Source organism: Capricornis sumatraensis, chromosome 8 (assembly GCF_032405125.1).
Source record: "Capricornis sumatraensis isolate serow.1 chromosome 8, serow.2, whole genome shotgun sequence".
Taxonomy (NCBI): Eukaryota; Metazoa; Chordata; class Mammalia; order Artiodactyla; family Bovidae; genus Capricornis; species Capricornis sumatraensis.
In genome coordinates this window covers 69,066,887-69,093,962 of record NC_091076.1, presented here as the reverse complement: position 1 = coordinate 69,093,962, position 27,076 = coordinate 69,066,887, and the positions used below count along the sequence as shown (strand labels likewise).

General features: G+C 37.9%; 1 protein-coding gene across 2 annotated transcripts in view; it reads left to right on the top strand.

Annotated features, from left to right (window-relative positions):
• The window catches only part of NF1 (neurofibromin 1), a 248,098-nt gene extending 226,548 nt beyond the window's left edge, over positions 1-21,550 (top strand). For both annotated transcript variants that reach the window (XM_068978214.1, XM_068978213.1), the window contains 9 exons: positions 106-241; positions 1,612-1,769; positions 4,796-4,918; positions 5,327-5,457; positions 5,613-5,713; positions 7,262-7,404; positions 7,767-7,813; positions 9,263-9,479; positions 20,853-21,550. In XM_068978214.1, the coding sequence (XP_068834315.1) occupies positions 106-241; positions 1,612-1,769; positions 4,796-4,918; positions 5,327-5,457; positions 5,613-5,713; positions 7,262-7,404; positions 7,767-7,813; positions 9,263-9,479; positions 20,853-20,995 (1,199 nt within the window). In that variant the 3' untranslated portion in view covers positions 20,996-21,550. The remainder of the gene's footprint in view (positions 1-105; positions 242-1,611; positions 1,770-4,795; positions 4,919-5,326; positions 5,458-5,612; positions 5,714-7,261; positions 7,405-7,766; positions 7,814-9,262; positions 9,480-20,852) is intronic.
• The last annotated feature ends 5,526 nt before the right edge of the window (positions 21,551-27,076 follow it).

The following is a 27,076-nucleotide window of genomic DNA, read 5'->3' as shown; positions in this document are numbered from 1 at the left end:
TTTAACAGCTGTTACTCTCTTTAGGAACTTGTAAGAAACATATCCTATTTTAAGTCATATTTGTGATTTATTAAATTGTTAAATCTTCCTTCTTGTTTCTTTTAGCTTTACTTACAGTGTCTGAGGAAGTTCGAAGTCGCTGTAGCCTAAAACATAGAAAGTCTCTGCTTCTTACTGATATTTCAATGGAAAATGTTCCTATGGATACATATCCCATTCATCATGGTGACCCTAGCTATAGGTAAGTGGGCTTCTCCTCCCATCATTACATAATTTTCATCAGGTTTTGATTTTCCATGCCAGTGGTGTCAAGCAGCAGAGTAATCCAGAAGGTAATATAGAAGGGAAACTAAAGATAATCAAGGAAGAGTGTGAATCAAAACTCAGTTTATAAATGTTCAATATTTTATGTGGGTTAGTAGTGAGAAGGGCTTCCTTGGTGGCTCAGACGGTAAAGCGACTGCCTGCATTGCAGAAGACCTAGGTTCGATCCCTGGGTCAGGAAGATCTCCTGGAGAAGGAAATGGCAACCCACTCCAGTACTCTTGCCTGGAAAATTCCATGGATGGAGGAGTCTGGCGGGCTACAGTCCATGGGGCTGCCAAGAGTCAGACATGACTGAACGACTTAAGTTTCTTTTCTTTCTTTCTTAGTAGTGAGAAAGTTCTTCTTACTGATTGTGCTAGTTAACATTACTTTGTCTCTTTTTAAGCACGAGTCAGTTGGATGATGAAGAGATGACCTTGAAAGTATCAGATTGTAGGAGAAGGCCTAGGAAAACCTAAGTTGAAATATAAGCAACATTACAAGCTTAATGATAGAAAACTGAGGTATACAGATTTGTAAAAACATATACATGCCAACATATTTATGTATTTACTCATATCACACTAAAGTTACTAAAAATTTTTCTATAGTGCACATTTAGATAACGATAATCATATTTGCTGTCATGTATGGCTTTGGATAGCATGTTTTTCACTAAAACATAGAGAAATTCCATAAAATTGGCATCATTTGGAGTTTTTTTATATTTTCAGTCAGTGGTACCTTTAAGTGTTAGGTACAGTGTTGAACATAGGAAAATAATCATATATTTGTAGAGCTTGTATCATTAAGTTTATCAACATCCCACTTTTTAATAAAAAGCCCTTGGCATTTTCCAACTGAGATGTTAACGATGTATGCAACAGCTTTCCAGGCATGCTTGGTTTTCAGTAGTCTTACTCTTTAGTCATTCCTATGATTATATTTATTTGAGATAATGCTCTTTTTGTTGTGGAAAGTAAAAAGTGAATTTGCCTGTGTTCCCCTTGGTTTTTAAACCAGTGGTACGATTGCCTATTTAGACTTGATTTTCTCTTATTAAAAAATGAATGCAATACACAGTTAAGTTGAACATTTGTTGAGTACCTGCTATGTATAAGATGTCATGGCAAGAAAATGGATACCTCCTGGGGATAAATTAAGAGTTTGTTCTCCAAAGTGCTTTAAAGTAGTTTTAAAATTAATCACTGCCATTGGGAAATAGGACTGCCAATTAGAAGGGCCAAGAATGCTTGTTTTTGTTATCATGTTTATTGATTCTTCTCAATTGTTTTAATCTCTCAGGACACTAAAGGAGCATCAGCCATGGTCATCTCCCAAAGCTTCTGAAGGGTACCTTGCAGCCAGCTATCCACCTGCAGGCCAGACCAGTCCCCGAGCCAGGAAATCTATGAGCTTGGACATGGGGCAGCCTTCTCAGGCCAACACGAAGAAATTGCTTGGTTAGTTTATCTAAATTATTTAGAAATGTTTAGAGTTGTTTTTAAAAATGATCAGATACTTTCACTCTTGGAAAATTATTTGAAGCTCTTAAAGATTATCATAATGTTCTGTTTTTGATGCCAATGATAAGAGAGTTTGATAGATCAGTTAAGCCATATCAGTTAAGACAGAGGAATGAGAATGAGATCTCAGAACAGTTTTTTGGAGGATTCTTAGACTAAATATTGTGGCTGTACTTGTTTTATTCTGCCTTGGCCAGGCAGCAGGTAAATGAGAGTAGGAGAGACATTAGGTACCCACAGAAAAGGAAGTCTCACAGCATTCAGATGCAGGGCCTTTAACAGTATATTTTCCAAAATTATCATCTGTGGGCAGAATACATCAATATGCTATGAAATGTAATAATACTATTTGCCATCTTTTCTTAAAAAAACAAAAAGATAAAGAGTTTTTGATTACTGTATTTTTTAATTACTCTAAGAAGATAGAATTCTTGAAAATGAAAACTGCTGTTTTATATCAACATTTGCCCATGAGAAATACACCTGAAATGCTGTGAGACCCTTTCCCTTTTCAAAAGCTGAAGTAAAGATCCCGCCTCACCACGGATTGAATACAAAGGTGCTCTTACACGGCTTTGGCTAAGGAAGTATAAAATAAGTAACCTGCCAATAAACCATGAGAGACACTGAAACCATGAATGTTAATCACTATGACTAGTCACATAAGACTGTTCTCTTTTGTTTGAGTTTCTTTCTGTTTATACTTTGCCACAAATAATGTTCTAGGAGTTTTCTGGTTACTTAGTGTTTTGTGATTCTCAATTTTCATGCCAAGGACATTGTAAATGAAGAACTAACTTCAGAGAAAATGCAATATTGAATTCATTCAACCCATGTGCTAGATTAAAAAGTTATATAGTCTTTGCCCTTGGAGGAGCTCATAGTTTGATGGCTAAGACATAATCATACAATCGCAACAGCATACCCGGGTGCCATTAAATATGTCTTGATGAGGGAAAACTGAGGATTGGGGGAAATTAGGAAGAGCTACAGAGGTGAAGTAACATTTAAACTGGGTCTTGAAGATTTGATACCTGTTTGCCAGGTAGACACAGGATAAGGAAGGCATACATTCAGGAGAGGTGGGAATAGCATGAATAAAGCAAAGTCAGGAAAAGCAACGGGGTAGGAAATGAGGCTGGAGAAGGCTTGGAACTAGTTTGTAGGAGACTTTGTGCCATGTTAAGAAATTTAGCCTTATCACGTATCCAGCAGAGATCTTTAAATAGGGAAGGGACATTACGAAATTTTATTTTTAGGAAAGGTTTTTGGCTACAGTATGGAGAAAGGGAAGTTTTTTGGCAAGTGAATCATCTAAGAGATTGTTACAGCAGTCCAAGCAAAAAATGGCATAGGCCTGCACTAAGGCAGGAGCAGTGGAAGAATGGAGAAAAGGAATCAGCTTTGGGACTTCAGTTTAGTTCAGTTCAGTCTGACTCTTTGTGACCCCACAGACTGCAGCACGCCAGGCCTCCCTGTCCATCACCAACTCCCGGAGTTTACTAGGGTTTGATTATATGGGCCAGGTAGGGCAGGAGAAGGCCGAGAAAGATGTCAAAAGTTTCTGGCTTCAAAAACTGTCTGGGTAGTGACCCCATTTGCAGAGATTGGGGCTAATATATTTATAGCACAAGGTAATTCAAGTTGGTTGATACTATATGTGGGCTTCCCTGGTGGCTCAGAAGGTAGAGTCCCCCACACAATGCCAGAGACCCGGGTTCAAACCCTGGGTTGGGAAGATCCTCTGGAGAAGGGAATGGCTACCCATTCCAGTATGGAATACCTTCAGAATTCTCGGAATGTATATCTAAGAGATAAATGAAAACACACATCTGGAGATCAAGAAGAGAGAAGTGGACAAGTGGCATATTTAGAATTAATTAGCTCATTAGAGAGCTGAAGCTGTGGGAGTGGAAGGAGATCTCCCTGGAAGAATGCAGAGTGTAAAGTGAAAAGGAAGAATGAAATTTGATATTTTAACTGGTCACTGACTGAATGTCTAGCCTTGTGACTTCAAGCTAGTCTCTTAAGTGATGGCTTCCTCAGTTTATAGGTATAGAAAATAAAGAAGTTAGACTAGATCCTTTGGGCTGTTAAATTATTTGACCTTGATTTTTATGACTGTTGTGAATAATTATTAGTATTAAAACGTGAGGTTAATAGAAGATTAAATTTCTCAAGTGTTCAATTGTCCAGATGTGAGTATAGTGGCTTCAGTTCTGGGTTTTAAAAAGTAATACTGTCACAAGTATTTCAGATTTATTTTTTAGAGCTGCACCAAGAAAAATAAGAAAATTTCTTATAATACAAAGAACAGAAATATGTAAGTTCCAAATAGCCCAATTTCAATACTTTTATTTTAAGAAAAAGTTTTTCAACAGTGATAGAGAATGTGATTAGAGAAACTCAAAGCCAAGTAAATGGTCCTGCTTGCTATTTTTGAAGCATCTCCCAGTGTATCTATTATTTAGTACTTTCAGGCATGCAGATCCTTTTCTCAGAGCTTGAAGAACTAAAATCAAAGTTTGATTTTGCCTTCATTTGGAAATTCTTTATATGTTAATGACTCATTTTTCCCACCAGCAGAATGCCTTAAATTGAAAAAAGGCGGTTCAGACATAATTGATCTTTGCTACTAAGTAGTGCCTCTCTCTGTACTTATTATTAAATATTATGCTTGCTGGTGGAGTTTGGTTTACCTCCAGTGTAGTAAATGTAATCTCAGTTTGATTTGGACCAATAAGGCACATCCAGTCCTGAAACAGCACTGCTGTTTAGCCAAAATTCCTTAAGAAGATGAAACATGGAGACGAGAGGAACTCTGCCCCAGGGATGTTTGAGCTTTCTTTGGGTCCTAAGTGAAAATGCAAACACTTTATGCCCAAACATTTTCTTTATAGTATATTCCTATTCACAGACACTGTGGTTAATAAACTTCCATATTCTGTAACTTTTGTTTATAGGAACAAGGAAAAGTTTTGATCACTTGATATCAGACACAAAGGCTCCTAAAAGGCAAGAAATGGAATCAGGGATCACAACACCCCCCAAAATGAGGAGAGTAGCAGAAACTGATTATGAAATGGGTGAGAAACAAAGTTAATAACTAATCTAGATCATTGAAAGTAAGGAGGGAGAGTACATTAAAAGCCATATTTGCTTTCCAGCCATTCTTAGTGTTATTAGGATGAAATATAGAAACATTTGCTCTTTTTCAGATGATAAGCTGTACAGTCCTTAAAATGACAAATATCCTGAAATATGTGTGGAAAGTAATCATACATAGGATTGTAAAGAGCATCATAAACAGCTAGCCAGAACTTTCATATATAGATGAATAGTGATTTTGTATGATGTTTATGTTGATATTTTAAGTGTCTATTAAAAAGCTATTGAATTATAGAAGTGACATTAAAATATAGCAGGTGAAGTAGTATCTAGTGTGTTATATTCGATTAATACAGCTGATTGTGTTAATCCATATCTTACCACAGAAACCCAAAGGATTTCCTCATCACAGCAGCACCCACATTTACGCAAAGTTTCAGTGTCTGAATCAAATGTTCTTTTAGATGAAGAAGTACTTACTGATCCGAAGATCCAAGCACTTCTTCTTACTGTTCTGGTAATATTTTTTGCTTTTTATGTATTTTTTCCCGGTCTACTCTTAGAAAGCCCTTAAGTATTAAAAACATGAAAGGAAGTCCATATTCAGCTTCTCACCAAAACAGATGACAATTCAGCCACAAAATAAAATGTTTTTTGTTTACTTGTTTGCAGGCTACACTAGTGAAATACACCACAGATGAGTTTGATCAACGAATTCTTTATGAATACTTAGCAGAAGCCAGTGTTGTTTTCCCCAAAGTTTTTCCTGTTGTGTAAGTATCTCCACCTGCATTTAACTTTTGTATCTGTCCTGAAGTCAAGTGTTTTATAAAAGTTTAGGAAAAGTATCGCCCAGTAGTGTCCACTGATTGTGGAGAGGGAAACATGAGGTAGTGGATAGTGATTTTAGCTTAGAGACAGCGGGTTTAAAGAGACCTAAGATTTGTTTTGGCCTGTCAATCAGGACGAACATTTTGTTTATCTGGTTGTTTCCATACATTGTTCATTGTGATGAACATCATTTATTTCCTCACTTAGGAGGAAACTGTTAGATTGCTATTAATGTATTTAAATTGGCATACCTGTTATGGTTCTTTTTTCAGTAGAGCTTTTATTTTTAATCCACAGTTGAGTGAAAGCAAAATTGACCTCTTATTTGGGAATGAATTTTATTCTCTCTTAAGGGATGAAATCATATTAGCCTCAAAGTGTTCAAATCTAAATAACCCAAAGAAATTTGGGATCCCCTGGGGAAGGAAATGGCAACCTACTCCAATGTTCTTACCTGGAGAATCCTATGGACAGAGGAGCCTGGCGGGCTACAGTCCATGAGGTCACAGGAATCAGACACGACTTAGCAACTAAACCACCACCACCATTCCTAATGTAGGCCTTCTGTGTAGTGTCATTATTTCCTTGTTTTTGTTTTATTTGTTTTTATTTATTTATTTGGCTGTGTCTGGTCTTAGTTGCAGCACACAGAATCTTTTAGTTGCAGAATGTGGGATCTAGTTCCCTGTGTGTATGCACGTATGTGTTCAGTCATGTCCGACTCTTTTGCCACCCCGTGGACTGTAACCCACCAGGCTTCTCAGTCCATGGAATTTTCTAGGCAAGTAGAATGGATTACCATGTCCCTCTCCAGGGGATCTTCCCGACCCAGGGATCAAACCGTGTCCCTTGAATCCCCTGCATTGACAGGCAGGCAGATTCTTTACTACTGAGCCACCTGGGAAGCCTTTCTTTTTGTTTAATCTTATTTATAAATGTCAGAGTTTTATGTACTTCGCCCTTGGTTATTTTTATTAATGGATTGTAGGTGAGTTAGAAATAGTAGATTTCCTTGTAAGTTTGAATTGGATCATATATTCCACCCCCTCCAAGCTAATTTTGTTCTCCTTATTTGATCTGATTCAGCATTTATTAACACTGACTAATACTAAATTTAGTTTTAACTCCTGGGTATATATCAGTAATCAGCAGGAAGAGATGGTCCTGAAGCATGCTGAGTGGCTGATAGTAGCCAGCCGTGTCTTGAGCAAAGTCAGCATGTATAGTTAAGCATGGTTAACTATAGTTAACCAACTAGTAATGGTGACATTACTAGTTGGTTGCTTTTACCATATTTTTCCTGATGACTATAAACACAGAACAAAACAAAACAGAAAAGCAAATACCTTCATATTACAAAATTTGGAAAAGCACCAAGAAGTTAAAAAAGCACTCATTACTTTTCATTTTTATCACATTGTTCTAGGAAAGAATGTATGTTTTCCAGTATATATTTTCCTTTAAAATGTTCCTCTGTTGACTTTTTTTAGGCACAATTTGTTGGACTCTAAGATCAACACCCTGTTGTCATTGTGCCAAGATCCAAATTTGTTAAATCCGATCCATGGAATTGTGCAGAGTGTGGTGTACCATGAAGAATCCCCACCACAATACCAAACATCTTACCTGCAAAGTAAATAAATGTACCGGGAGGAGGATTGTTGATGAACTCGACACAGGCGTGCTGCTAAAGAATACACTAGCTGAAGAATTTCTTATGAGGAATAGGCTTGATCATACCTCTCTAATATGCCATTTTCCTACTCTTAATGTTGTGTTCAGTATGATAACTGGTTGACAACTTTTTAACTAAAGTATGTTTTTATACTGAGTGTACTTTCAGTGAATTTTAGTCTACTTTGATACTCATCCTAAAAAAATGATTTTACTGTACATGTAGGTTTTATATATCATCAGCTATATAAATTATTTAATTTCTATTAAGATTAAAAGAGTATCATGCTTGTTATAAGAGTAACATTTGGTTTGTTGCAGGTTTTGGTTTTAATGGCTTATGGAGGTTTGCAGGACCCTTTTCAAAGGTAAGAAAATATATTTTTCTCTACTGACAAAATGAAAATTTTATTTATATAAGTATGCCTGTTTTAAGAACACACAATGTGCTGAAAACCAGAATGATTCACACAAACACATACGTTATTTTTATTAAAAGTTTTCTACCTCAAGATTCTTTCCAAGAGGCAGTACCTTTAATATGTTTATATACTAGCTTTTACAAAAAAAAAATCAACTAAATTTATGCTTGACTTTTCAGAAAGGTATAATAAACCTCTGTAAACTTTTCTACCTTCAGTCCCTCATGTAATTAATGACCTGGTGGCTCAGACAGTAAAGCATCTGCCTGCAGTGCAGGAGACCTGGGTTCGATCCCTGGGTTGGGAAGATCCCCTGGAGAAGGAAATGGCAACCCGCTCCAGTACTCTTGCCTGGAAAATTCCATGGACTGAGGAGCCTGGTAGGCTACAGTCCATGGGATCACAAAGAGTCAGACACGACTAAGCGACTTCAGTTTCAGTTTCAAGGCACACACTTAAGGTATCTTATGATTAGGAAAGAGCATTACATATGGCTGAAATCTACCTCATGACCTGAAATTAATACAGTGTTATATGTCGATTAAACCTGTTTTTGAAATTACATAATGAAAAAAAAATCACCTCGTGAAAACACTTTTTTCCTTCCAAGCTGTTGCATTAGATTCACTCTTCCCTGAAATTATCCTCATGTGGTCCATTCAGCTTGTTTTTGATTGGCATTCGTTGATATAGTGTGACATAAATATGTTTTTAATGATTCTCTCTGTATATGCTCTCTCTCCAAATTGACTGAGGTTCCTTGAAGGCAGGACTTCTATTTCTTCCCCTAGTGTAGTGTTCTAGAGATAGCGGTGCCAAATCAATGTAAATAGTGTAAACTTTGTTTTAAAAATTGAGTGTTTAGTTTTATTTTATTTAATTAATACTGAATATCTCTTGATATGCAAAGGCTATCATTTACATAATGGGCCTGAAGTCACAGAAATAAGTGTGTCATGCAGAAAATTTGTGGTTTGATTGCCAGTAACCCTCCATTCTCTTCAGAGTGTTTAGCTAGTTGAATCTCTAAATGGCAGCTGGAATGATGCTCTGCTCATTCTCCCTGTTTTGGAAAATAGTCTAGACATCATTCCTGACAATTGGATTGTCTCAGGATTAATTCAGTCTCTGTCTACGCGTGGCCTCCAGTAATTGCAGGTTCATCTGGAAGCCGTAAGTGTAAGCTGAATAAAATTCCCAGTTGTAAGTTCCATGGTAATCTATATATATTTCATCCCCCCACCCCTGCCTTTTTTAATGATCTGTAGTATAAAAGAAGAAAAACAGCAAGTTAAACCCAAGATAAAAATTGAATTACTCTTTTTTGGCTTCAAAGGGGATTTAGAAAAAATAAAAAAGAATGGAGCTAAAATAATTTCGTATTTTCCATTACAGCAAACACAAATCCCAGACTATGCTGAGCTTATTGTTAAGTTTCTTGATGCCTTGATTGACACGTATTTGCCTGGAATTGATGAAGAAACCAGTGAGGAGTCCCTCCTGACACCCACATCTCCTTATCCTCCTGCAGTGCAGAGCCAGCTTAGTATTACTGCTAACCTTAACCTTTCTAATTCCATGACCTCACTTGCAACTTCCCAGCATTCCCCAGGTCAGTAAATGTACTCTTTATATAAATTTGAGCAATAATATTACTATACAACATTAGGAATTCCCTTGTTATCAGTTTACAGCAGATTTTGCTCCTTTTTATCATGAAATTCATCTTACATTTCTTCTTTACCTTGTAGCTGATTTGAATTTTGGTTTCTGTAAAGCTTTCTACTTTCAAAGAGTTAACAAAAATACTGACATGTTTATAGAGTGTTTACATAAAATATTCCAAGGTTGAAACATTTTTAAGAGTTTAGGCAGGAAAAGTAACCTCAAGGACAGGTAATCCCTGTAAGTGAACAGAATTATAATTCCCTTGCTAGATACACTAATCTTGCCCTAGTGTTTCTGTGTCTCTGACACAGCCTACTTGATCCAAAAAATCTGCCAAGTATAGTAGCATCCCTATTCCGTACTGCCAGCAACAACCTGAAAATCTAGGAGTAAACAAGCAACCAGACAAAACAGCCACACCAAGAACATAACATCTTAAAGCCCATAAGCATATTCCTTATTCTGAAGTCACTCTTAGGTCCAAGTATGGAAAGTATACCAATTCAGCATGCAACCAACAGGTGGATACATTGAGAAATAGCTAATAGCTCGAGTGGGACTCAGATAAGCAAGATAGCAGAAACAGCAAATGTACAGAACCTTGGGCTCATTCAGTGTCAAAGCAGATGATTTCTTATGATTCTGGTCAACCCTGGAGGTGTTACTCAATTCATTACAGAACGGACACCGTTGTGTATATTATAATGATAGTAATAATGAAGGAAGTCTTCCATTGTGGTCATGTTTATACTCAGAAAGATATCTTTCCAAAGTGGTTAAAATTAAAAAGGTTTTGTGTTTAAATTTCCATTATCTGAAAAGTTTACTTATAAAACACTTCATGCTATAAGGAAAAGTTATTAGATGTAGTTAAGTGTTAAGTGGATTTTCTTTTAAAATGCCAAGTAATGTATTATTACAACTACTTTGTATTGTTCAAGATCCATAAATAGAATTTCCAGTTTATAATCCTGGTTTTGCCTGAATATTTAGACATACATAGTTTTGAAGGTTCTAAAGAACTTGGCAAATCTAGTGCCCGGTTCATACATGTTATAAACTATTATATTAAACAGCTATATTCATCTATGATCTGTTAAGCCTTGGTCAACAACAAAACCTTGGTCAGCAGAGGAAACAAATTATTTGATCTAGCACTTATTTTCACTCACTTTACTGCAGCTAATCAGGTTTCCCCTCCCCCCAAAAATAGAAGTCTTGCCAACTTTTCCCCTCTATAACCGTGTTACCCTAGGACAGTGTTTCTTCAAGTGTGATCCCAAGATCAGCAGCCTCAGTGTCATTTAAGAGCTTGTGGAAATATGGTTGCTGGAATCCCACTCCAGACCTCCTGCACAAGAAACTCCAAGAGTGGGGGCCCAGAGAGCATTTTAACAAACACTCAGGTGATTCCTCCTCACTAGAGTGTGCACAGGATCTTGCCCCATTATCAGCATTTGAACTGTTACAGCCAGGGCAAAACTTTACTGTCTTCTAGATACTGCAGTGACTGCGTTCTTTCCCTCATCACCACCCCCTCCCACCCAGCCCCCCATGATAAAGTCTTAGCTCTTTGGAGCTAGAGGCTACTACAGAGGTAATTTAGTTCTGAGCTCACAACATCATATATGAAGGGGAGACTGGGCTTAGAAGAGCCAAGTGAATTGCTTTATCACACAGCCTTATCTAGAACCAAGGCCAGTGTTCTTTCTACCACATTCATTCCTTCCATGTCTGCCATCTTTCTTCCTTCCCTTTCCTTGCTTTTTCCTTTTTCTTTCATATATTTATGTCTGTCTTATTATTTCCATCTGCCTTACCTAAGTCTACCACGCCTTTTCTTCTGTAGAGCTCTCTATTGTCTAGGTTAGTCAACCACTGAAGTTGATCACCACTAGAAAATCCGTAGACTCTGCCTATATTGATCCTCTTGTTTTTCAAGTTTGGTTCATTTTGACCAACCTTTTGCTTCTTGGGCTACTAAAGAGATGGTAAAGCTGGCAAAATGATTAGTTGTTTTTATATTGACTTTTTTTTTTTTTAATCCAGACTACCAGGGATATTTCTGCCTATTTTTACCCACTGATAGAGACAATAAAATAATCAGATTAAAATAAAGGTACCAGCACACATTCTGGTAGCTGAGGAACTGTTCATGTTCTGTGTTGATTGGACATTAACCATATCATTTGCTTAGAAAAATAGTCCTACTCTGCATCCTCTTATTTAGAATTGTCTAGAAAAATCAAAGAATAGTTATGTGGTTTTGGTTACAGTTTTAAACCTACAGTGTCACCTCCAGTAGCTCTCCAAAGATGGCTACTTGAATGGATTATAACACCCTGAAAACCTCTGACTATTCTGAAATGAAACTGAAGTTTAAAAGTGATAGAATTAATTCTTTAGAATAATGGTGTTCAACATTTTCTCTCTCTAAATTGTATGTCCTTTGGTTTGCCAGATTATTTTATTACATTTTATTAGAGAAAGAGTTTATCTTTTCAACAGACACTTTACTTTTTGATGAAACCCATTTGTATCTCTGAATTGTGGATTTATCTCCATGAAAGGATCCTGATTTGTCTATCTGCCTAATTATTGTGTTTTTATCATTTGTACTTAGGTAATATCTCTTGCAAGAGTTTATACTTTCTAACTAGGCATGCTGTTTTATATCTTTAGGTCCTTGTAATCTTATATCCCTGCCTCCTCAATTTTTTGTGGAACCGAGTTTGCTGATATCAAAGGGCTAAAAGAAGTGATGAATCTAATCCAGATTCACAGCTCGCTCCAGCATTTCAACTTTGGTATTTAGTTGAATAGAAAACAGAATATTTTCCTGTCTCCACTTTCATCAGCCATGTGCTAAGCAGAAGTATTTAAAGAATCCCTGTGTCTCTCCCTGAAGTGGACCATGAGTGTTGCTTGCCATTAATTACCCAAAATCAACCCACACTAGTCTACTGAATTTTAAGCAGGTGTAAGCTCTGTTGCTTTATGTCAAAAAGCAAAAAACGCTGATGTGCACACAGCTCAAACTTTGCTTCAAGCTTCCCATCAGCTTAAGACTTTGCCTTCTGGATCTTTGGTACTTAGCAGGATTGACCACTAAGCTGTATCGTCTTTTTGTCCCCAATATTCTCTGCCATCAAATCAGCTACATAAGAAATTCATGAACTCCCTAGTCCTCCCCATTAAGCATTAAACCTTATTTAAGTAAAAATTATGATGATAATTCAGTAAGTCACCAGCTTCTGAGGAAGTGGCAGTCATTTACATAAAGCCAGTGTCTCTGAGAATGCATTCTTCTTGACAGATGATTGTAGGCCATTTGTCTCTCCTCTTAACACAAGGAGGATTGCTTTATGTTTTATATTTTTATATATGAAGATACATAATGACTGTCTTCTACTCCACTCCTCACAGAAATTGAATTTGGTATCCATGAAGCCAGTGGAGTATACTGAGAGTTCACTGCATGTGAAATTGTGTTAACTTTTAGCCAAATGAACATAGAACTTTGTCTCTTCAGATTTTCCCACATGCCATTATCAGAACCTTGAAGAGAATCTATAACATTTACTCTTTGATAAATAAGAATATTTCAAATTTGATATTGTGATCCATTCTTTGGTCCAGTGTAGCTGAGCTCGACATGAATTGAAGTACCAGGATTAGAGCTAGAAAATTAAAATGTTATCTACTAAAAATGCTGTATATGGGACTTTCTCTTGCTTACGAAAGCCATAAGTGGCTCTCTAACAGGGTGAGCAAAGATGCCTTTTTAAAACCATGTTATGAGTGCTTTATAACCATTTCAAGTATGCATTTCAAATACAGTCTTCCTGTATCCTCTTCAGATGTTAAAGAGCAAGTATACTAGAAATAAATATCCAGATGGCATTATATGGATTTGGTGGGCTGTGGTCCATGGGCCCGCAGAGTCAGATGCAACTGAGCACACGAGCAGTAGTTGCTGGATGACAGTATCCATTAAAAAGAAATTGAGTAGATTCATCTACGGTATATTAAAGTTCAATTAATACTCTACTGAGACCTCCCAATATTTTTCACACTGTAATTTAATTCAGTAAACACTCAAACTCCTATATCGTAGGTATTCAGTAGGTACTCCAGAACATTTAAAGATGTCAGAGACCCTGGTCCCCAGAGACTTGGCAGTTTTTGCCTATGGATCTCAGTATTCAGTTTCAGCTGAAGTTGTTATTTCCTTCCGAGGCGTGTTTAACAAATCCTTTGTGTACACAAGTTCTTTGATTTTTAAGTACAAGATTAATACTACAATACTCTGTAGAAAATAACCCCAAATCCAGATTTTGTCTTGAATTATCACAGATGTTCATTGTTTACTACATGCAAGGGACTCTGTTAAACCAAGGGAAGTGCGGGCACTAATAAGACATGCGACCTGCCCTCGAATAGATTTCAGAACAGTGAGAGTGGCGGGGTATACAAAGTATCCTGTTTTGACCTCTTTTGTGACCTTCTGTACTTATATTGTACCTTACAGTTATAAAGTATTCTGATCATTCAAAGGGACATCTGTTTGGAAAAATCAGGTGATAATCATGGCTAAAGTTTAATAATATATTTTTTACCTGAAAAATATGTGAGATGTATATTACATTTTTTAGCAAAAATAAGCCTATGATCTATTTAAAATATTTTTTCACTTGAAAAAAAATCTTAATTTTTTTCTTTGATCAGCTTATTTTACTGTTAGTATTACAGCATGAATATTTTTAGAGCAAAGACCTAGCTAGTGGAACTTTACTTTAAATTCACTTCTTTCATTTCATTTTGGGTCTGTGTCCAATCTGTCAGTTATTCAGTCCTTTTGGTTCTGTAAGGTAGACCTCCCTCCCTGAAAGCTGGGTGGATCAGCTAGGAATTCTAAGGAGTCCGACCCCCCAGTAGTACTGACAGCTGTGTGCAGAAAGGGTCAGTTCATCAAAACCATTTCTGCAAAGAGTATACTTAGTCATACTTCTGCTGTGTTTATCAGGTTTAATGTGTCCCCCTCTTAGAAGAAACATAAGATGCCTCTATTTTGAGACTACTTACAGTCTCCAAAGTAATTTTTTTAAATGTTTTATGAAACTACTTATGGTAGTGCAGACCTTTATTTGGTATATTCTTGATTTATTTTTCTTCTTTTTCTTTGTTATCACATTCTGTTTAAGGGAGAAAAATCATTTTAAACTGAGCAACTGGTTGGTATAATTTCTGCAAATTTTCCACTTCATTTTTTAATGTAATTCTTGATTTACACTAAAATCCTTACTTCTAATAAGGGTGGTAAAAACACATCTGTCTGTAAAATTGTAAGTTCTACCATTTATTAATATTTAGAGTTGGTAATATTTAGGAAATAAGCAGTCAGTTCAATAATTAAAACTAGAATCCTCCTGAAAAACCAAGAAAATTAATAATTATCCAGTATCTAATCATATTTCACCCTTTAAAAATCTTATGAACATCACTCACTTTTGTTTTCTCTTCCATTCTGTGTCTGTGAAGCTTCTCTGCCTTGCTCTAAATCAGCAGTTTTCATGCAGCTGTTCCCTCATCAAGGTACTCTTTACTTTTGTCATCTTTGCACGAATTACTGCTTACCCTGCGCTCATCCCGGGCACATGGCATGAGACTTCATTCACCAATCCCTGTAAGCAGAGTCTGGCTCAGGCACATAAAGGACTTATAAGGCCATTCCTGTAAGGTCTGAATGCCTCTGGCACTGCAGGGCCAGGACTCGTCTTGGTGGAAGAGCTGCCCAGGTTTCCCGAACACTGAAGATGCTGTCCCGGCCCTGAACTAACACAGGCGGGTTAACAGGAAGCTCCAGGGAGAGTTACTGGAGCAAGGAGGGTATGCGGTGTGGGGAAGAATTTTTAGCTTAGAAAGTATTTATTTTCCCTAAGTATGAAGCTAACCCCAGCGTTTCCTTAGAAGTTAAAGCTGGCTGTCTTTTTTAATCATCTGTGCTGAAAAAAGGAAAGAATGTGGTCCTTAGCTCAAAGGACTAAGAAGAAAAAGGTGTGATGCAGTTATGTCTCATTTATAAAAGATGCCTTTTCTTTCTTTTACTCTTCAGTAATTAATATACAGAAAGATTAGACCTGTATAGAAAAAGAGGTGTCAGCAATTGATGAAAATCCATTACAAATATTTTTAAAGTTCCTATAGTTAATCTTTTATATATCTAGCTCAAAAGATTAATAATTCTAAATATATAATTAACACATCTCCATCAGTGTATTAACTAGTAGCACTAGTGGTAAAGAACCCACCTGCCAATGCAGGAGACTCAAGAGATGTAGGTCTGATCCCTGGGTTGGGAAGATCCCCTGGAGGAGGGCATGGCAGCCCACTTGGGTGTTCTTGCCTGGAGAATCCCATGGAAGGGGCACCTGGGGAACTACAGCCTCTAGGGGCTCACAGAGTCAGGCAGCCCTGAAGCCACTGAGCACAACACGCACACAAGAAGAAGCTGGAGTTATCTTTTTTCTTCCAGGAAGACTTAATGGCATTTCTTGTTTATTTACATTAGCTTCAGTAACGTTAAAAATTCCAGTATAAAATTCAAGTCCTATGCATTTGTTGTAAAACTGCTTTTAGTACTCCACTTTTTTTTTTTTCCCAGTTATTAGGAGCATCTTAGTTTGTGTAGTAATTATGTACACAAAATCTTCACCTAGCTTATCTGATTCTTCTAACAATCCTTTGAAATAGGCACATCTACTGTTAATTTTAGTTGCCAGTTTAAGAACTGAAACAAAATAAGAGTTCTCATCCAGACAGACTGGACCCTGGGTCTTCTGATGGGCCTCATTATATATGTAACAAATGAGCCCCCTGACACCTTTGCCTTCTTGTAGATGCAATAAGAATTTTCTGATAGGTTTGCCATAAGATACATGTGATAAACTAAGCAGGGCAGATTCAGGGACCTTACTGGAGCCCTGTGCAGGTGGCAGGAGATTTGGATTATTATTAAGTTTTTCATTTTCTTCCTCAGTTTCTCAAGAACTAAAAAGGATTTGATCCTTTTATTTTTTCATAAAAATATTAGATTCCAGTTTGAGAGATCATTTTGGTGTTTAAAAAACAGGTGACTTTAAGTATTTTATTATTTGTTGGGATGGAACTATATCCTAGTTGTCAAAGTAAACCCTGATGCCTGCCTTCAAGGAACTCATGTTTGAGCAGGGGAGGTAGATATATAATGGATATACGTTATTTAACTATAGTGTAAATGATTGTTTTCCCACTTACTCAATTCAGTGAATTTTGGCCAATAACACCTTTTACTTAGGATTTCATCTTTACCTGAAACCACTACAGTTCATTGAAGCACAGTGCTTATTAATACACTGCTGTGAAAAATTTTCAGCTTCTTCTGCCCTGCATGTTTGTAACTGGCTGCATGTTTAAGAGCAGCATATCTAAGGGAATTTAAATTAGTAAGTCAAGACTACAGAGGTTTTTAACCTTTTATTTCACGTGAGTGGTGGCCTCCAAGTTTCTGTCACTTCATGGATTTCTGCTTTTGTGCCCACTGAGAGTCGGAAGGGAAGGCCAGTGCTTAGGGGCATAAGAGACCAGGATACAAAGCCTCCAAGAGGCTTTGATGAGTGGGAGTGTAGGAGCAAGGTCTGCTCACTAATATAAAATGTCATGTGTACCAAAGCAGGGTGGATCTGTCTCCATTTAGGCAATTGGGCTGATAATCTGAGAGCTTTTCCTATAGAATATCAAGACCAAATCCTTCACTAGCTTCTAGAAAGGTTTCTAGTTTTAATTTAAAAGGGTTGAAAAGAAGAATGCTGCCAAAATTCTCAAAAGTGAGAATTAAGCTTAGAAACCAGGATACTAGGATCATTCTGTTTCATACTAACTTGGCTTTTTTCAACATGCTATTTTTGATATAAATGTAGTGCTTTTTAAAATTGATTTTACAAAAGCCTCCAAGATTTGTATGTCAGCTTCTCCTTTGATCCTTAGAATAAAACATTTTTGCTGTGAAATCGAACTTAGGAATCACCATCATGCCGCATTTACCTGTGTGTGACTTGTAGGGTTGGGTCACTCAGTAGGAAGAAAACACACACAAAAAAACACAAAATGAATTGAGATGAAAATTGAATTTGAAAGTAAAAATGGGACATGCACCTCTCACATAGCATTGAAACTTTGGGTTATAAGTGACAGTCCTAAGTCAGTGATACTATAAAATTTTTAATTAAAAGGAACATATCTGCATAAGGGGAAAAAATTAGAAATTCAGCAATATAGAATTAAAAAGTCACCTATAATCCCACCACTCTAAGATAATCACTGTTTATTAACATTGTGGTGCCTCTCCTTCTAATTTCTCTTCTTTATGTAGTTGAAATCACAGTAGGTGTAAAACTTTATTGCTTGTTCTTACCCTTAACATTTAAAATTTTATTTAGAGGTCTGAAGGTTATTTGCTTAACAAAATAGGAAATGAAATACTCTTAGTATATCTTTGAAGAAACCTTCACCCTAGTGACTTACTCTGATTATAATTTATATAACTTTAATTCTTAAGAATTAAACTGAACAGACCCTTGTCCTCAGATGGAAGCTTTGCCTCCTTGCAGTGTGATGACTGCTCCCCTAATCCCCATCCCCAGAAAGAGCCATAGTCTAGCCAGGGGTGTGGCTTCACCAAAGGTGGTCACACAAGAAGGGGCCCCAGGGTGGGAGATTGCTGGCAGAGGGCCACCAGCTCTCTGGTGGTTGACACTGTGTCCCTCCTGATGACCGTCTCTTTATTGTTTCAAACTCTTATCTTTAAAGTTCCAGTTTTGCCTGAATCTTACTTCCTATTAAGGAAGTAACCCTAGATAAGGAACTGTTGGACTTGAACTTGTAGGCCACATGCAGATTTGAGGAAAGGGAAGGTCAAATACATAGACAGGTTCATGATCCTTTCAGACAGAAGAAGCTAAAAACGGCATTGTCTTTTCCAGTAAAAATATGGTGCAGCCACACTGGCAATCAGAGGGGTTGATGCTTTTTGACTCTCCCCAGTTGCAGCCATCACATTTAAAACTGGCAACATTCTGTTCAACCAATGTTTGTTGAAAAAGACATCAACTAGATATTAGAGAAAAACAAAAATGAGTAATAAATTATCTTTGCCCTTCTAGGTGCTTTTATTCTAGTAGAGAAAATATGACATATACATAAGTTGTGATAATACAGACAAAATATAAAAGCAAGGAGAATGCATCATGAAAGAAACAGAAATTAGGAAAAATGCAGGTTGCCCTTTATCTTGTAGCCATCAGTAAGGCAACTGAAAGAGCTGCACACACATCACAGAGTGCAGGGTGCGTTCAAAAGATGATAAGCGGCCTTCTTTCAATTTTGTTATTTCTTTTCTAAATAGCTCTGGAGAAGATTCAAATAAATGTGCAGAAGAGAATAAAAATCATCCAGAGTGCTGTCACCCAGAGAAAAGTTGTTTAAACATCACAGTGTATTTTCTTCCATTTATCTTCCTACCCATAGGATTAGATCAGAACAGATTCATTGCAGGTTCACTGCCCTTGGCTCCCAGAGAGGTGCTGCTGGCACTTGTAATGCTGCACTCACACTCCCAGCCCAGTGCACTTCTCCACGTGCCTGCGTTCCTTTGATAAACTCAAGATAGCAACCCTCTAGGGAGTCTGTGTCAATCAGACCAGGTGCCCGTGGATGCCTCATACCTTGAGTAGAATTCAAGGCTGACCCCAAACGAAGGATGTGTGGCTCCTAGGAGGAGGTCATCACAGAGCCATTTTCTGTTCATGAGCCAACAGACAGATGTATGGATCTTTGTATATTTTCAGTCACATAAATACTTTTTGACTTGACATACTATTTTTTGTCCAAAAATAGAATTTTTTTCCACTCTCAAATTTACTCTTTATTTTAAAATTCAGATGGTACAGGTAAGAATAAAGTAGGGAATTCCCAGTGGTTAGGACTCCCCACTTCCATTACAAGGGACATGGGTTCGAGGAACTAAAATCCCAAAAGTCACATGGCACAGCCAAAAAATAATAAATTAAAAATTACCTGAAATCATACCATCCAGTAATAATATATTTTGGCAGATGTTTTCCCAGCCTATTTTTTTCTTCCTGTAAGTGGATTTCTTTTCCCCCTACTCCCAAATTATGGTCATTTTTCTATATTAGTAAATATCAGTCATTTGCTACATTTTGTTACATTTTGCTATAAATGGCTTAAATTTTGCTACAAATGACTAAAATACTTTTTGCTTTGCCACTAGTAGTTAAGCCAAAGGTGGGTATAATCGATCTAATTATTTTAGTAAATTTTATTAAAGTATAACAAAAAAGCACACAGATTATAAATTACAACCTAATGAACTTTTAAGAAATAAACATACTTAAAAATCCAGCATCCAGATCAAGAAACAGAAGATCACCAGCACCCCCAAGAAACCATCCTCATACCCTCTTCCAGTCACTCCTTCCACAGAGGCAACCACTATCCTGTGACCTGTCTAATCTGAAATCTTTACTCATCTGATGAGTAAAAATATACCCTGTTTTTTGCTTCTTGTCACTTTATGGAGTTACTAATCAGATCATTTATAAAATACATTGTAGGGCCCTGTTTGGGGAGGTTTAATCTCCTCCGTGAGAGAAGTAAATGGCAACTGTTAAGGTGTAGAACAAAAAATGACTTGGCAGAGCTGAAAAGATCAAAGCAAAAATTCTGCTGTATGACTTTTAGGATATATTATTTTCTTAATCAATATTTGAGTTCCTTTGGGGTAGGCACTATGAATTTGAGAAGAAAAAGCATCTCCCTTTCTTTGAAATGGCATATTTCCATAGCTTTGGCAATTACAGAATATATCCTGTGTATAAACAACTAGTAAGGCTACATGGCCCTCTGCTGGAAACTTCTGGTATGATTTGGAGGAAGGCATTCTAGTCTGGTGACTGCTAGCCTTTTCATTCAGCTCAAGCCTGCCTGCCTCTGGCTTTTCCTTGCAACTTTTCTGGTTTTTCTTTTGTTTTTTTTTTTTTCCCCCTTATGCTATTTTTCTGCTGTGATAGCAAATTTTGCTTAACAAAGTGTGAGGTGTGTAAACCTCAAGATCTTTGTAAACACTCTAGCAGTTGACTGTTAAAATGAATGCAAAAACAATAGACTAGGTTGTATCTCATTTACAAATTGTGAGATTCAATCCTGGAGCTTAACACCAAAGGAGAAGAGGGTAACTGGCTGCTTCATTTCTCTCCAGGAATCGACAAGGAGAATGTTGAACTCTCCCCCACCACTGGGCACTGTAACAGTGGACGAACTCGCCATGGATCCGCAAGCCAGGTGCAGAAGCAGAGAAGTGCTGGCAGTTTCAAACGTAATAGCATTAAGAAGATCGTGTGAAGCTTTCTTTCTTTCCTTTTTCAAACAGACTTAACTGACACGGGCTCTTCACTCGTGACCCCTCACCACCGTGCTGTGATGCTGCACTTCATGTTTTCTGACGAGCCCATCCAGTCTGCCATGTTGCCAGATGATCAACTCTTGGAAGCATTGCCTAAATTTAATGCTGCTTTTTTCTTTAACCTTTTTTTTTTTTTTTTTTTTTACTTTCGGTGTGTCTGGTTTAAGCAAGTGTTCAGAACAGCTGCAAAGAGAGTGGGCAGTCAGGACACTTGAACTGAGAACATCCCAATTGTGAGAGAGGATGAATTCTTGAATACTGCTACTACTGGCCAGCTATGAAAGCCATTTGCACAGAGCTCTGCCTTCTATGTTTTCCCCTTCTTCAACATACAAAGTAAAGTGTTAGTCTTATTTACACACTTTTCAAGATAGAAGTTTATGGGAGAAATAATATTATAACCCCAGTATGTTTAATCTGACTTTTAGCTGTGGACTTTTTTTTACCTTACAAAACTGAAGAACCATAGAGGTCAAGCCTCAGTGACTTCACACCATAAAGCCACAGGCAAGGTACTTTGGGGTGGGGGGGGAGGGTGGAGGGATTTAGTATTTTGTAGTGGGTTCTTAAGAAATACTAACACTTGAGTATTAGCAATAATTACAGGAAATAAACATAACCACATATATCTTAACATTACTGAATTAAAGAGATGAGTTCTGAGGCCTTATCCAAACTCAGTCATCCAAACTAGTTTATATTTTTCTCCAGTTGATTATCTTTTAATCTTTAAATATGCTAAAAGTCATTTTTTGTTTTTGTAAACCAAAACTATACTAAGTATAGTAATTATACATTTTCCCCCTCCTCCTCTTCTTTCCTAAATAATTCTAAGCAGGGTAATCAGTGAACAAAGTGTCGAAAATTGTTCCTAGAAGGTAATTTCGTAGATGGTTGCATTAGCTCCATACAAAATGGAATGGTACGTGACTATTAGAGTAGATGATGCTTTTATTTTGTTTAATATTTTTCCCAGAAACATAGAGTATGGTGTATATTATCAAAAGTTTTTTTGATGAGATGTATTTTAAATGTCTTGTAATCTTTCCTCTCCCCTCCAAAAAATCAGGAATCTCTTCAGCAAAACATTTCGGTTCTATATGATAGAATTGCGTTTAATCACTGTGAAAAGACTGGTCAGCCTGCATTATTACAACAATAGGGGACCTTAAGCGCTGCTGCTATGCTGAATGGTGTGGATTATCATGGCATTGGAATTTTCCATAGTAATGCAGATCCAATTTTTTTGTGGTACCTGCAGTATGCAAAATAATTTGACTTCAGTGACTATATTATTATCTGGATGTTCCAATTTAGGACTAAACCATATTTATTACAAGCGGATATTATCCCGCTATTCCTGGGCTCCCTTTATATGTTAAGATGTAATGGCTTTGGGAGGGGAAAAGAAACCTAGGGGAGGGGGAGTTTCCGAAAGTGCTGTTTCATGAGTGGATTTCAGTAAATTAAATTCCACAGCTAAATCAATAAATAATGGTACATTTAAGTGTTCTGATTTTAATAATATAACACATTTCACATTTATCCACACAGTAACAATGTAATATGTTAATGTAAATAAAATTGCTTTTGATATTCAGAAATAACAAGAATTTAATTTTTTTAATTTGTTTATAGTCCTGGGAAAAGTAAGAACCATTTGCCAAAATTAAAAAAAAGAAAAAACTTTAGTGCTAATAGTTATTTTGACCCTGAATTGTTGGAAAATATTGAAGATACATGCAACTAAACTTTTACTTCTAACTATTGTAGAGGCTTCATTAGACTAGAGTGTTGTAATAACAGAGCAACTAAGATGATAAGGAAGTAAGACCAGAGCTGAGTTTAGAAATAGATCTTTAACAGCCTGGTGCCAAGAATGCCGAGCTGCTGGTAAGGTCCATGTCTTCCCACAGCCCAGAGCTTCTGGGGTGGGCACCCTGGCTCCTGGAATGTGAGCTTTTAATAATTTTGGTTCTCTGTTTTTCCCTCTTTGTTGGTTGGTTTGGTGCAATGACCATGGGTAGTGTTATGCTATTTTGCTTCTCCCATCAAAACAAACTTCCAACGCTTTACCACTAAAAGATATTGATCTTTCCATAAACAAGTTTTCCAGGGTATGTTATTCTTAAATTTATTCATTAACTTCCCTCTAGTGTAATGAAGGGAGTGAATTCACTTGAAGTACCTCATGAAATGATCTGCATTGCATAAATCAGAACTGAACCTTCTTTGAATTGCAGAAATATTTTTGACCAGTACATCCTGGAAATTTGAAAACTTATTAAGGTTTAAGGTTCACCTTGTTTAAAGAACTTCTGACTTTTGAGGAGAATCTAGCTTTCCAAGAAGCTAAAATGAACATGAGGTAAATCTCACCAATATGCTTCCCCTGGAGAAATGAAACTCTTTTGTAGGCCTCATACTTATAACCTGCACAAGAAATTCTGAAGTCTACAGCAGGTTGCCTATTCTGCATAATCTGATGTAAGTTCTATAAAGTAATTTGTTTTGGGTTTGTAGATGTTTCCCCTGACTTTTTAAAAAGGAAAACACTAACTCACCATTTTTTGGTCACGATCTCCCTGCTTTATCACCCCCACTGTCCCAGGGGTGTGCCCGTCTTTGCCAGCCTTGAGACCTGGTTCTCTCGCTTTGGGGGACATGGCCGATGCTCTCTACTGTATCCACTCAGCACCTGTCGCTACTGGGGGCCGGCTCCATGCAGGTCCTAGGCCAGGGCTGAGGACGCCGGAGAGAACGGCCAGGGGATGCTGTCCTGGGGGAGACGGCATGAAAGCCGGCAACCCACCCTGCTGAGTGGGTTTTAGGGTTCTCAGTTTCGTTTTGGCTTTTCTCTTTGTTTTTTGGTTTTGTTTTTACATCCTACCCCTAACCCAGGCATAATGAGGCATGTCTTATTCAATGTTATGCAATGGACTTATACAAAAATTCACTCTTAGTGTCAGCCACACAGTTTTTTTTTTTTTAATGCAGTATATTCACCTGTAAATAATTTGTGTAAAATTTGACAGAAAAGTATATTTACTACACTGTAAATACATGTGATGATATATTGTATTATTTTGCTTTTTTGTAAAGCAGTTAGTTGCTGTACATGGATAACAAACAAAAAATTTGATTATTCTCGTGTTAGTATTGTTAACTTCTTCCTGCGACTGCGTTACATCATTTAAAGCAAATGCTGTGTACTGTAAACTTACATTGTATATGGTAACCTCCTCTCTTTTCTGTTCAGGCCCAAACTCTGGCAGTCCCCTTGTCTACAGCCTCGTTAATACCGTAAGCAGTTGTACGCCAGCAGGAGAAATGCTGCCCAACAGACAAAACCCACCATTGTAGGGGAGAACTGTAGACCCCATTTCAGATCACTGTTGTTCCCATCCCGTTCTCCTCCCTGTGTGTGTACTCCTCCCCTTTTTTTAAGTAAAATGTAAATTCAATCTGCTCTAAGATGTGGGGAGTTGTTTAATTTCTTCACATGCATCAGCTCTCTCTTCTTACTTGCCCCCTGCTCCTCCCTGATCTTTTGAAACCTTAAGGCCATTCCCTTTCTTTTAAGGATGTCTTGGATTCTTAAACCACCACCACTCCCACCCCCTACCCTGCCATGGGAAAGACCTTTCTAGTTCCAGAACTTCTTTCTCAACTAAAAGGTAAAATAATTTTGGTGAAATGCATAGGGGAGGAAAAAAGTTTCCCTTGAGTCTGGAAATTAGACTGATAAATTGATAGGAGGAAAGCCTACACATTTATTTAGTATACATTTTACATGACAGAAGCCTTTAAAAAGAGATGAGAAGACCCCCCCCCCAAAAAAAAAAGAAAGAAAAAAAAAAACAGTTAAAACCTGAATATTTCTATCCTAGGTTTGATGAAGAGTGGGCATCATGTAGAAATCTCATAGGCCAGACTACGAGGTAAGTGCAGTGAAGTTGGGAAGCCTAGCAAGATCTATTCCAATTCTCAAAGTCCCTCTGTCTTCAGAGATTTGGATGCTCCTTTCCACCAGGGTTAGGGAGGGCCCAGCCTCTCAAGTGAAAGTTTTATGTGTGTTTCAGGAAAGGATGGGAGGAAAAAGGTCAGAGAAACCTTCCTGCTTCTGCCATTTTCTCAAGCTCCTTCAAGGTGGCATATTTTGAGATCACGTGTCCTGAACCCCATCAAATGCTTTTTTAGGGCCTGCCAAACTGAAGGGTGACTCTGCATTCTGAGTGAGGCTGAGTTTAGTTCTTTAAAAATGAGCAATCAGAAATGCCAGGACACCCTGAGATCAACAGAGGGCTTATGTTAGGACCCCACAATTCTCTCCAGCTTCTCAGCTTTCTCCAGTAGAACCTTCCCAGACACAGCATGTGTAAGCTCTGTCAAACACCCTCCTTGGCTCCATTACCCCATTATGCGGGCTACTCCCAAATGGACAAAGAATGCAGCCTAGACCCTGTGGCCAGGACAGAGCTGATCCTTATGAGGACAGCAGTATCTGTTAAATTAGACAAAGGGCTGAAAAGACTGTGAAGGAGACACTTTAGGTCTGAGGCAAGTACCGGTCTGTTCATGGGAAGACATACGGGAAGCAGAGGAACCTCATCTGGACCACTTGCTAGCACTCTGGGCCCAAACCTTCAAGGCAGAGTATATGCAGGCTCCAGGGCTGCCCTGGGAAGGAGGGAGGGAGGGAGAGAGAGAGGTTGTGTGTGGGCCGGGAGAAGGGGGACCCGCAGGCCTACGCACTCTCGAAGCTTCAGGTAAGTTCTCTGGCCACCAAGGCTTAAAGACCACTGGAGTAGAGACCAGAAAACTCAAGTACAGTTGACCCTTGAACAACAGAGTTTGAACTTCAAGGGTCCACTTGCATGCAGATGTTTTTTAATAGTAAATACTACAGTGCTTCATGATCCATGGTTGGTTGAATTCAGGGATAAAGAAGGACAGCAGATGCAGAGGGGACCAACTATAAATTATACGCTGCCCTGTTCAAGGGTCAGCTGTACAGCAAATAACTTTCTATTCCCCTCCAGACTAAAGCATCATAGTCAAAAATAGGGATGCCTTTGGGTAGTGACCATCTGGACCACACCTCTCCATTCCTGGACAGTAAGCTGCTTGAGAACATTGACAGTATCATCTGTCATTCATGGGGCCCATGCTCACTTTTTATCTGCACAGTTTTGTTTTCTGGGACAGTCTCAGGCTAGTCTGCCAATTTTGAACTGTCTGGCCAGAAAAGTTGATTCCCAAGGGGGTTTGGGAAGGGCAGAAAGGTACTAGAAGAATAGTAAAAACTTACTCTGTAACAAAGAGGTAGCTTCACAGTGTTCCTTTTTCCAGAAAGTAGCCCAGCCCACCCCCGTGCCCCACGCTTAACCGCACCCCTAGTTCTCCCTTGAATTCTACCAGTGAAACAGCGTGCACACTGCCTGTCAGAACAGCTTCTGGCACAGCAGTGTCCCAACTCTGTCAGGGGCGGTTGTCCCAAGTAATCTGCCAGGCCTGTCTTCATTAGAGACTCAGCCTTTTTACTGAAGTAAGTTCCATGTAAGACCGTTTTAGCTGCCAGCTTACAAGAAGCCCTCTTATAATGTTGATTATGTTTCTAAAAATACTAAGCCACACTGCAGCAATGTAGTCCCCGTAGGTTTGAATCTCACATTTTGTCCTTTTAACTAGCTAATCATGAAGGGGATATTTCATAATGTTAATGTGAAATTGTAATTTTAATAGATTTGACTTTAAGTACCTTCTAAAAATCCATTTATACCTTGTAGTGTGTACATATTTTTGTTTGTTGTTTAGTCACTATGTCTGACTCCTTTGCAACCCCTTGGACTGTAGCTCACCAGGCGCCTCTGTCCATGGGATTTCCCAGGCAAGAATACTGGAGTGGGTTTCCATTTCCTTCTCCAAGGGATCTTTCTGGCCCAGATATTGAACACACGTCTCCTGCACTGGCAGGTGGATTCTTTACCTGTTGAGCCACCAGGGAAGCATGTACGTGT